Here is a 12,176-nt window from a genome sequence, read left to right on the forward strand (position 1 = left end):
TCATTTTCCAACCACATTCATTTTCAAATGTCGCAATCCTAAACCATACACGTCCTATTCTCTTACCAAGTTTTTCTGCTGCGGCACACAATAGAACAAGTCTCCGAGGCTCGGAAGAATACAAATGACAACTTTCTTCGGAAGAAACGCAATCCAAGAAATTTGTATGCACCTCATAGAACTGCAGACAAAAAGCCCGTTTCGATTCCCTAATATAGATTTGATGTTATTAAAAATGTAATAACACGCTGCTTGGTATTCCTGTGAAATATTGAAGATACAATGACTCTTCTTCACAATCGCGATTGATTATAGATTCATGGTAGATAGCGTTAAGGAAAATTGATGATGTTGCAAGCATTTTCTGTGACTGTTCATTTTAAGTCTATGTCCCTGAAATTCCTGCATTGTCGTACCTAATAGCATTTTTTTTTTTAGCAAGAAAAATTCCATAGTACTTCGCACCCAGTTGTCTGTGCGGGTCCACACAATAATAGGTAAGTTTTTATGGTACAAATTCTTGTTCAGTGGACTTTACATTGTTTTAATTAAGTCTCTCGTTAGATTTGCATACAATTTGAGGCTGTTTACCTTTCACTCGTTGTCTCCAAGTTAGAAGTACACGTGACACTGTGCCAAGCAACCTTAATCACTATGTATTAATATTTCTGAAATTGCCGACGAGGACCCTGAGAAATTTGTTTGTTTCTAATTGTTTATAATGTTAAAATATGTGAAGTGTGTAAGTAGTAATTTCACTGCCAAGATGTCGAGCATGCATCAGTAACTTATTTCCAAATTAGCGGATTTTTATGAATATTCAAAAAATGAAATGCGTTTATTAAACACATTTTACTTTCTATTTATTATCGGTACGACGCTGCAAGTGGTTGTACCAGTAGGTTATTGCTTCAAAATTTGAAGGATTTATTAACTATTAGGAATAAAATAACCATATTTTTCTCGCTTTTTACGCTTTTTTCCTTCTCGAATTAGTGACTTTAATTATTACGATAAGTGCTTGTGTAGCGACAATGTGCTTATTTTTATGACTTTCGGTTACTGACCGTTTATAACAGTTTGCGTTTTCTCAACTTTAAGCAGATTTCGCTGATGTCGTGATTTGATATTATTCGCTGGTATTCAATAGAAAATGGAATGAAATGGAAGATACGTGGATTAAAGGTATCAGGGAGTCTTTGATACCTGCAACTCAAAGACGAAACACAATTCGATATCAATTGTGCCACAAACTATAATGTAGTGGTCCCTCCTTCTCCAATGAGGAAGTACTAAGCGTTTTCCCTAACTGCAACAATAAGTTCATTTAAAGAAATTAAAATTCGATTACTGGACTTATTAATTTAATTTCGGCATTGTTTCTAATTAATCTCTTGTTAATAAACCTCTCAATTTTTTAAGGAATTTTTCCGCATTTCTAAGCCTTTATAGACACTCTATTGTCCTAATGAATCTGAGAAAAATATGTTTTTACGGATTTATTCATTTGCCAAGCCCGTTAATCTAAAAGATTCTGTTTTTGTCAATTTTGAACCTCTATAGCTCAAATAAACCTGGGTTAAATTCCCGAGTTTACACACATGTCCTAAGCAAGAATTGCCAGCGAATCCTAATGGGAACTTTCTATTAGTCAAAGTTTAGGAAATTCTAGTTAACACACCTAGTGCTCTACTTTTTAGGTACTTTTTAGATATTTCTGGAACTTCTATAATTTCTCCTAAAGACTTAACATAATTCTGAGCTTTCGCTAATGAAAACATAAATATAATGTAGGGACCTTAAGAATATTCTTTTTTGGTGCGTCTGATGCTCACAATACTGTGTAAATTTAATAAATCTGAGTTCAAACCACGAATTTACACATAAGTTCTGCACATCATATGTAAATTGCCACCAATGAGTACTTCTAGAGGGATTTAGGTTCAACTATAATAATTTTAAGCATGTCCAGTTAATTGACTACAAGATTCTCTTTTGGCACTTCCGATCCACAACAAATAATTAATAAATTTAATAAATCTGAGTTCAGGCCGTTAGTTTACACACGAGTTCTTGAAATCATTTGAAAGCTGCCACTAATGAGATCTCAGACCTAGTCAGGTTCTGCTAAATTGGAAATGTCCAGTTGATCAACGAATTAACCTTGAAGGTGCCGCTTTTGAGCCGGTTCTGATTGACAAAAAATGATCTAGTATACAAGGTGTCTCTGAACATAGTGCAATAAATTCAACCATATATTTTAGGTCCCAAAATATGACGAAAACTTCTTATAAATATATATGGAAAGGCACTTCGTTTTCGATATACAGGGTGTGAAAGGTTGGTTTCTAGGGATGATTTTTTATTAATATTTTCGAAAATTTTCCAAATAAATTAATGAAATTTTGTATTTTACTATAAATTTTTTTGCTCCTTTTGAGTCTCTTTGAAGAAATTGTCACATTTTTTCAGGGGCGGGTAATACAGAAGGGTAGTGTTTAAAAAGTACGAAAATCTTTTTGTACTTAACTTTAGTAACTATTTTATAGGAAGAACATTAAACTTGAAGATTTAGACATAAAAAGGTACTCTCGTTGAAAGTCGAAATCTTCGATGGTTTTCGAAAAAATTGGGATTTAACAAAACGATGGATATTATGTTTTATTAAATAAATACCAAATTTAAAACCCAGTTGGCCTTGAAATAAAACGAAACATATTTTTGACATTTCGGTATATGACAGCATTTATTAATAAAGTCTGATGGTGAAAATGATACTAATGAATGAAAATAAAATAAAATGAATGAAAAGGGATTTTAAATCCGATGTTTATTTAATAAAACATAGTGTCAATTGATTAGTTAAAACTCGATTTTCTTGAAAACTCTTGGAGATTTGGATTTTTAACAAGAGAACCTTTTTTATGTAAAAATCTTCAAATTTAATATTTTTCCTATAAACTCGTTAATAAAGTACAAAAAAGTTTAAGACACTTTTTGAATGCTGCCCCTCTTTATTACCCACCTCTGAAAAAATGTGACAATTTCTTTATAGAAACTCAGAAAAACCACAAAAAGTTATAATGAAGTACAAAATTTCATTAATTTATATCGAAAAGATTCGAAAATATTAATAAAAAAACCATCCTCAGTAACTAACCTTTCACACCCTGCACATAATTTATGGCACTACCTTCAGATACACCTTGTATATCCCATAAATCTGAGTTCAAACTGTGAATTTACACACAAGTTCTGAACATTATTTGCAGACTGCCACCAATGAGCACTTATGGAGGTATTTGGTTTCAGCTAATTTTAGGAAGGTCCAATCGATCAATGAATTAGTGTAGAAGGTTGCATTCGACAGTTCTTATGCTCAACAATTACTTCATATGATTAATTCACTTGTCTTGGGATGTAATAACCAACATTTGGCTTCATTTCAAGTTTAGTCTAGTAACTTGAAGGTCAATTCGAGTCGGTGTGACTCGACCACGACAATAGATTTGCCTATAGAATGGTGACGATTTAAAAAAGTTCTCGCGGAATTAGGACAAAATCCAACAAAACTGATGGTATACTGTGGCGCAATACAAATCCCGTTAATTGTAAACGATTATTGGCTTTGACTAAAGGTTAATAATAGAAGTGCTTCGTAGACCTTAGTAATCACTTGCAGCAGACTATTAAAATCTCAATGCAAAGCGAAAATAAATTGAATTTACCATTTTTAAGGCACCGTTTTCCCAATAACTGATAGTTAGCGTACTCTTAATCAGTCATATTATTGGAGGTTGCTACTTGTGGAAATAGATTTTTATGGGGAGGCTAAAAATGAGAGAAAGTTGGGTTAGTAGGTATGAATAACCAGGCACACCATAAATTCCCAGGTAATACAAGAAATTAGTGTTTTCTCTTCGGATGCAAAAACATGTATGATGCACGAGATGGGGTTTAATAGACGGTTAATTGATGAAGATGTAAGTGGCGATTAGGTTCATCTGAAGAGAAAATGCGTGATTACTCAAGATATCTCAATTATAATCGAGACTTCTGTGTGCGTTCATCATCAACACTACTCAATATAATACAAACGAGGTAATAATTATTGCCCATCTCATTAGCTAAATTCATTTAAACGGTTTGCAATTTTAATTAGCTGTCATCAGCACAGCGCAAAATGGAACTTCATTCATGTAATAATACATTCATGAAAGTGTGATTAAGTCAAGAATCTCGTGGAGGAAATACGAGGTGAATTTTAAAATATATTCCCACATTCCTTTTTGCCGAACATCCGCTAGGAAGCGATTACAGGTTGGTCTGTCAAGTTAGTGACATCGCCGAAGGAATTTCTTTACGAAGAGGCTTAAGTATGATGATGAATATCAAATGGGATTTCATAATAACGACTTGGAATCGTCAAAAATAAGAGACCTCGTTATCTGAGACAGCCGTTATTTCGGTATTGTTGCCAGTGGGAGTGGGCTTTGTGGCTTTACTGTAAGATTTAGGTGCCTTGCACGCTTCATAATTGAAGATTTAGATGAGAATTGCGTGAAACTAGATTAAAGACGTAACGTGTAGATAGATCTAGTCTTACTTGGTAGGAAATCGAATGGTCTTTTTGATGATGAAGAGGCTCTTTTGCTGGGAGTTTAATCCTTTCAAATGAGATTTTCTTCTTGATGGCACTTTGTATCTTAAATTTTTGTGCTTAAACCCTAAAAGCGACAGAGAAAGAGCGAGAAAGAGAGAGAGAGAAAGGTATAAAAAAGCTTCTCTAAACTGAATAATTTAAATGAAAATCTCGGAATTTATAGAGGAAGCTGCAGACTTTTGAAGAAGGTACTAGTGCCCTTTGAATAGACCCTTGTTTATCTATAAGAATTTTTTAAGTCACACATTCACTTTGATTATACCTTTCTTGTTAAATGTATTCATCTAGTTTCGAATTGCTTGTTGCATTGCATGATTAAAACAAAAAAAAAATCAGAATTTATAGAGGAAACCATAGATTGTCGAATAAGGTACCAGTACCTTTTGGATCTTTTCTGGTTTGTCTACAGAAAACTTTCCTAACGGGTCTTTCACGCCGGCCTTAACTTTTCCTATTAAATTTGAACAACGGACACAGCTCTCCTGCAACCATCCAAGCCGAGCGATTGGAGCTCATATTTCAGGATTTATAGAAATTATTGATGGTCTAATGATGCCCCAGTGCCTTTTGTAAATTGTCTGGTTGTCTGCAAGATATCCTCAAAGGATAATGCAGTTTATTGTCACTTTTTTTAATTAAATTCGCAAATGAAGACTTCGGGATTAGTAGAGGAAATTATGGACTTTCAAATGAAGCACAATTTCTTTTGCAAATTGTCTGGATTGGATGTAAGAATTTTTTAAAGGAGAATGAAGTTTTTCGACAGTTTTCATATTAAATTTTCCCAGTCAAGACCGGTTGTTCGATGTCCACTCAAGCAGCGACTAGCAAATGAAGAGTTTCTTCAAACTTATGTGTAGCAGACTAATCACCTGCTGAAGTAAAGTTACAAGAATTAAGGCATTGGTCTTTACCCATACGGTATAGAGTCACGTAGGTACCTTTGGTGATTAACCATCTAATTGAGTAAAATCAAAGTTCAAAAATAATTAGGTCATCCTTTCTGGAGGGAATAAGTCAATGCCACACGTTTCACCTGGTACCTAATAGATGCAGAGATCTTTGCGAATTTCCATGTTAACGATTTATTAATTACAGGGGCCGTTTCACTATTAAGCTCGCATCCATAATTAATTCATTCTCTATGAATATCGAATTAGTACCTGGTGTATTTAAAGACGAAAGTCTTTCATCCGTCTAATCACCGCTCTAATTTTCCCCATCTGAAACCAGTTAGCTCTGGTGGATGTTGTTCGAGTCCAATAAGCTCCTAACATGCAGATCGAAATGCATAATTGCGAGGCGAAGTCGCGGTAATTACGGCAATTTACTGGGTAGAAAAAGACGACTCGAATGGAATCTAATCAAGCAAAATCGGGCTTCAGCGGGGAGAAAAGTGCGCGAAGGAAAAACAGAAACCAAAACCACTTGTCATTGCCCCTGTTGATGAATGGTACCGCATGCAAGACATCTCGGCATCGATCGCATACAATGCGATTTGCGTTGGTGCTCGACGCTAGTACCATCACAGTTCGATCTAGAAAAATGCCTTATTAATAGGTTAGGGTTGGTTTATGGGCATCCGAACCTACTATCATAGCGTTAATTAGATGGTGCGCCCAGATGGTCTTGCGGAGAATTGAGATAAATGAGTTGCTCGGAAATTGCGGTAGGAAAATGGAATACCTCGCAGTTTGCCCATTAAGGTTACTTCTCCTCAGGAAGTTGATATTTCAACTTTAAAAAATACCCCACAGTCACTGACCTGAATCTAGTTCTCCAAGGATTCTTCTCGCTGATTAAACTATTGATGTTTCTGAGATATCTCCTGAGCAAGAAGAAAGCAGCTGGGCGTCAGCATCTCATCCAAAATCGGGCCGAAGGGGCTAACTGCAGGGTTTGGCCTTGTTTGAAATACTTAAGAGACTCTAAAAAAAGGATCATGTTTGAATTTTATTTAGCTGTTAGAGAAGCGGCAGAAATGTTCCATTATGAATATCAATAGATCCTAATTTGAAGCCAGATTTTAATTAAAACTAACGTGCAATTACACTGCTACCACTATTGCTGTTCCAAGTAATATTCTCAAAAAAATTAAAAAAAGCATGAAAAATCCCCCTCAAGAGTATAGAACATATTTATAGCAATTACTACTGGAACGCATTGCAAATAGCCATAATTTCCAAACCTGAATCAAGAAGTCATCACCATCAGTCCCACAGTTTACAGGATCTAAAGCAACTGTCTGGGTTTCTGTTAGTACCAGTATTTCCTGTCGTCTTATTAAATTGATCTCGTTACTTTTGTAAATCTCACATCGATATTTTTAGCATATCGCCTCAATACATGAAGAAGAACGTGAAAATTAACGAGATATTTAATTCGCTTACAGGATATATTAATAACGTTTCCGCCACAGGATGGTGAACGATCTTCCGTAACCATTACTGAAGAAAAATTTTCCCTGAAGTTAATCTGGTCCCATTTACGGCAGTACAAATTCCCATTCAAGCGCAATCATGTAAACCAATTTATACTGAACAATTGAGACAATTTAAATCACATTTTGTAATCTTAGCAGGTGCTCTTTCACGTTTCCACAAATTACCAGCACAATTCCCAACGATCTTTGGCTTTTATTCACCACGCCCGAAAAGTAGCTTACAGGTTATTTATTACCAGACGGCCTTATTTGCCCTGTGTGAGAACATTTAGCGACCGATTTAAATGGCCATTTAGGCCACAGAATGTCCGTCTACTTTTTTTGGTCTCTTGTAACCAATCCTTGTTGGCGGTTGTCAGAAACCAGGAGGTAATTTAAATATGACTGAATGAGAGATTTTCTTATTGGGTAGTTGGTATTAAGACGTAATCCGATTAAGTAAATGCGATACATTGGAAGTTCAAGTTTTTATTGTTTTCTTTGCAGAGAAATTGCTGACTTCGGAAGGCAGGGAGCTGAGGAGAGCGCTGTTTTCGCTCAAACAAATATTCCAAGAAGACAAGGATTTGGTACACGAGTTTGTCCAAAACGATGGCCTGTCCTGCCTTATCAAAGTCGGCTCGGAGGCCGACCAAAACTATCAGAATTACATCCTAAGGGCTTTGGGACAGGTTATGCTTTACGTAGATGGGATGAATGGTATGTGCTCTCCACCGCAATAAATACAGTTAATTTAATATTAAGTTTAGGTCTCTGATATCGCCGCTAAAACTAGTTATAAGCCGGTTTTTCTATGGCTTTTTTATGCCTATGATTTCTCTATCTCTATTTATGCCTATGAAATCTCTAAACGTTTAATTTCCAAACTAATTCGGGAATTGGCAGAGGCGTGCAAGTCAGAAATCAAGAAATCAGAACAACAAGGATTTATGGAGGAAACTGACTCATTTTGAAAAAAATTTTGACTGGCGTTTAAAACGAACAATGCCAACAGCAATTTATATTTACTCTTATACTGCAAAATTTAGTAAACAGTTATAGAATTTTTCAAATTCGATCAAGAGTGAACAGAGGCGTGCAAGGCTAGAATCAACGAAAGTAAATTCTGTGGAAGAAACTAAGCAATTTTAAATAAAAAATATAACTGATACAGTTAAATAAACCCAAATACGCGAATGACTTTTATGTAAGATTTAAAGTATCTTTTTTTAATAGGGAGGTTTTTCAACTTATTGGTCAATAAACATACACGTGTAAGGTGGTAAATCAATTGGAATTTAAAATCCGTGGAAAAAACTATCGTTGAATTGATACTACGCCAATGACTTTTGTGTAATTTTGTAATGTAAAATCTGCTCTTTGAACTTGAAAATTTTCAAGTGCATTCAATAATAAACAGAAATGTGCGCGAAAGGCAGGAATAGCATAGAATCTACGAAAAACATTAAGCTATTTTGAAAAAACTGAAACGATGTTACGCCAATGATTATTATGTAGTTTATAGTGCAAAACTGTATTTTTACGTCAAGAAACTATCAAATGAGTTCAAGGATAGTCAAAAGCGTGCATACAACCGGCATTGAAAGAGTAATACCCTAATGATATTTATGCAATTTCATGGTGCAAAAATTTCTTTATAAATCTGTAAATTTTCAATGTAATTTAAGAATAAACAGAGGCGTGAAAGAAGGGATCAGCAGAAGTTATTAAAATCTATAGAAGGAAATACAATCTATTCTTTGATTCAACTTTCATGTGGCTTGTAAGGCCAAATCTGAAAGCATCCAAAATTATTCAGAAATATTCAGAGGCCTAGTTACCAGTCAGGAATGATAGAAAAATGTGTCCGAAATTTTCAAAACTCCAAAAATGCACTGAATGTTCCATAAAAAGCAACATGGATTTGAAGTAGTTTTAAAAAATTCAACAGTTTTTCATGAAAATTAATTTTAAAAAAGTTTAAATGTTGGAAGTCGATTGAAATATGCAGTGTTTCAAAAGAAATAAATTATTTTGATAGCAATGTGAAAATTTTCCTTTGAGACGTTTTAGATCATGTTTTTGAACGAGTAACTAGAAGTTCTGTAGAATGTAACGTGAATGTATGAAATATCTTAATTATCGAAGTCTCGATGTAAGATTGATGGATTATAAATATTTTATTTTACAATTTCGTATTGAATCTTGAAATATGGGATTAAAAAATCAAAATAAAAAAAAATTGGGTATACATAATGTAATAAGTAGTGCTTAAATGTAATATATTTCTACGTAAAATAACCAATGTAATCAAGTTTACCTGCGATATTGATTTTTTAAATAGCTACATAAATTGGCCAGAAAGCAATGATTTATAGCGTCTAAATACCAGCCAGTAAATTTGAGCCTAATCTAGTTTAACAACGAGCTTTTGGTATGGTGTTGAAACTCAGCTCAAGCTGCATATCTGTGGGTGGCGAATAATAAATTAAATTTGCAATTTATCATACTGGCGCCGTTTAATTGAAGTATCTGTACAACATGGCGTCAACAGTTGAGAAACGAAATCCATCACGATATGAAAGTTAATGGTAATTGAAAGTAAGTCATGGCTTCCCAATTTTTACCGGAAGATTTTATGATAATTGGAATTGTTGATAAGTCAGTTGTTGACTACACCCGAACCGTAAATAAACAGGTCTATTTGTACTTCGTCTGTAGGCTGCATTTACTTTTGCAGGTGTAATGGATCACAACCAAACCATCCAGTGGCTCTATAGCTTGATCTCTTCAAAATTCCGACTCGTTGTCAAAACTGCGTTGAAACTACTCCTCGTTTTCGTGGAATATACCGACTCCAACTGCATGCTCCTCGTCAAAGCTATCCATACCGTAGATTACTCACAGGGAGTCCCTCCCTATCACAACATCATGAAACTACTGAAAGACTTCGATGCTGCTGATACTGAGCTGTTAATCTATGCCACCACCCTAATCAACAAGGTTTGAACTCAAAACAATATAGAAAATTATTTCTATGTCACGATCTAAACTAGATCTTGAACGGAGTCCCAGATCAGGAGACTTACTACGATCAAGTGGATACTTTGGAGGAGCAAGGGTTTGAGACTATAGTTCAAAGGTATATGTCCAAACCTGGCACTGATCTGGACCTGCTCCAACAGTTCCAGATTTATGAAGCAGTGCTGCAGTATGAGGATGGAGAGGAGAAGTGCAATGGAACACCTCTTAGGCATCTTGGTACGAGCTGCAAAGCCAATGCTAATAAGGTTGAAGTGTGTTATTGTGTGATATTTGTAGATGAAAAGCTGAGAAAAACGTTGAGGTCTCGTCGTTCGATAGTGAACTCTGCTGAAAGACGAAAAAGTCGAAGACATTCTACAGGTACCACCCCAATTTACGGAGGATTCACTCCAAAAAACAACATTCATCAAGAAGACTATGACGAATCTTCCAGTTCTTCCGAAGTCAATAATTCGCAGTTGAATGGGAGCTACAAGGATAGTAACAAAGGTACTACGAGTAGCTTGCTGTGTTTTTGCAGTTTTTGAGGGCTTTTGTGTGATTTTGCTTAGCTAACGAAGCTGGCGTAACTCCCGCTCTGAAACGACGGAGAGAGAGGGCTGAAAGGCAACGAAGCTTCATGAAAGAGCAACAAGAAACAGCTGCTTTGCTTAAGGGGGTGGTTCAGCAAAATAATAATGAGGATATTAGTAACATTGAGAATATCAATGGTAAGTTTTAAGTGTCGTTTTTCCATATTCTTCTTTTACAAAAAGATCAAGTCTTCATGGTTCTAGTTATCTAATGTTTATCAAATCAGTTTTTTAGTGTTGTGAGGAGCTTCAGCAAGCATTACAAAAGTTTAAAAATCGTAGTTTAGGGCAATTTTACTGATTCATTAATTATGTTTTAGGTCACTACACGAATTCCCTGCAACAACGGCTCACAAATGGCAGCAATTTACTCAACAAAACACCAAGCAGAAAAGACATGACACCTTATCTCAATGCGTTGAATAGGCTGGAATCTGAAGACAGCTTGAAACAACCTTGGATCATGTCCATGATCCAAAATCAGGAAGGTCTGGAAGAATCAGATATAACCAGCGAAAACGAACGGAACATCCTCATGCAGTTGAAGAAAGAAAATACAGTAAAAGGTATATATGTTATAGAAGGATGAGGGTCGAGAGTTTTACAACATTTTCTATTATAATTTAGATATTACTCAGAAATTAGCCAATCAGTCGATCCTTCAAAGTCCCACGGAAGAAAAAGTGAACCGTTTTGGAGATATGTGTGGCCTTATTTCTAAGGCCAAGGAAGGCTTGGCTAAGTCGAAATCAAAAGCTGATGTTTTGAGGAGTCCTACCAGCGAGAATTTACCGAAAATCGAGCCCAAAAAGTCCGAAAATGAGCTTCGGTGGGAGGAGTTGGTGGCCAGTTTAAGCAGACCCCTGAATTTATGCGATATGGATTTCACAGATTTAGGTAGAGCCTCTTTAATCTAGAGTACTTGAGTTTGTTTTAACATCTTTTCTATTCTTAGTCACAGATGACGAAGTGGATTGCCTAGCACCCGCAGCCCCATTGAACGGTATCCCTCCACCTCCACCTCCTTTGCAAAACATGGGCAACGCTCCTCCTCCTCCTCCTCCATCGAGTAGAATACCAACTGCTCCACCTCCAGTTCCTAATGCACCTTTGTTTGGAGCCAGTTTGTTGAAGAGTAATAATAAGAATTCGACTGAAACTAGGATACCAGTAATACCACTAGTATGCATGTTGATTACCTAAATCCTAAAAATTCCTTTGCAGATTAAAAAGAATAAGAAAACCGTCAAGCTTTTCTGGAGAGAGGTCCGAGATGACCTAATAAGCCAAGCAAAACTCAAATCCGGGTATATATGGGATGAACTCGTTCCTGTTACTGTTGATACTCAAAAATTGGAACACTTATTCGAGTCTAGAGCCAAAGATTTAATTTCTAAGGTCAGTTTAAATACATTTTCAACTGTTAAAATGCAGGTTTAGATTAATTTATTGAAGGTCTGAATATTCGGTACTT

At 35.6% G+C, this 12,176-nt stretch overlaps 1 protein-coding gene across 1 annotated transcript in view; it reads left to right on the forward strand.

The window, feature by feature from the left end:
- The window catches only part of Fhos (Formin homology 2 domain containing), a 93,050-nt gene that overhangs the window by 77,217 nt on the left and 3,657 nt on the right, over positions 1 to 12,176 (forward strand). Inside the window, exons 7-16 of the mRNA XM_066404227.1 lie at positions 439 to 497; positions 7,593 to 7,805; positions 9,826 to 10,088; positions 10,142 to 10,346; positions 10,407 to 10,619; positions 10,682 to 10,840; positions 11,023 to 11,268; positions 11,330 to 11,599; positions 11,658 to 11,872; positions 11,927 to 12,100. Coding sequence (XP_066260324.1) covers positions 439 to 497; positions 7,593 to 7,805; positions 9,826 to 10,088; positions 10,142 to 10,346; positions 10,407 to 10,619; positions 10,682 to 10,840; positions 11,023 to 11,268; positions 11,330 to 11,599; positions 11,658 to 11,872; positions 11,927 to 12,100 — 2,017 coding nt within the window. The remainder of the gene's footprint in view (positions 1 to 438; positions 498 to 7,592; positions 7,806 to 9,825; positions 10,089 to 10,141; positions 10,347 to 10,406; positions 10,620 to 10,681; positions 10,841 to 11,022; positions 11,269 to 11,329; positions 11,600 to 11,657; positions 11,873 to 11,926; positions 12,101 to 12,176) is intronic.

This window comes from Euwallacea similis, chromosome 33, assembly GCF_039881205.1.
Source record: "Euwallacea similis isolate ESF13 chromosome 33, ESF131.1, whole genome shotgun sequence".
Taxonomy (NCBI): Eukaryota; Metazoa; Arthropoda; class Insecta; order Coleoptera; family Curculionidae; genus Euwallacea; species Euwallacea similis.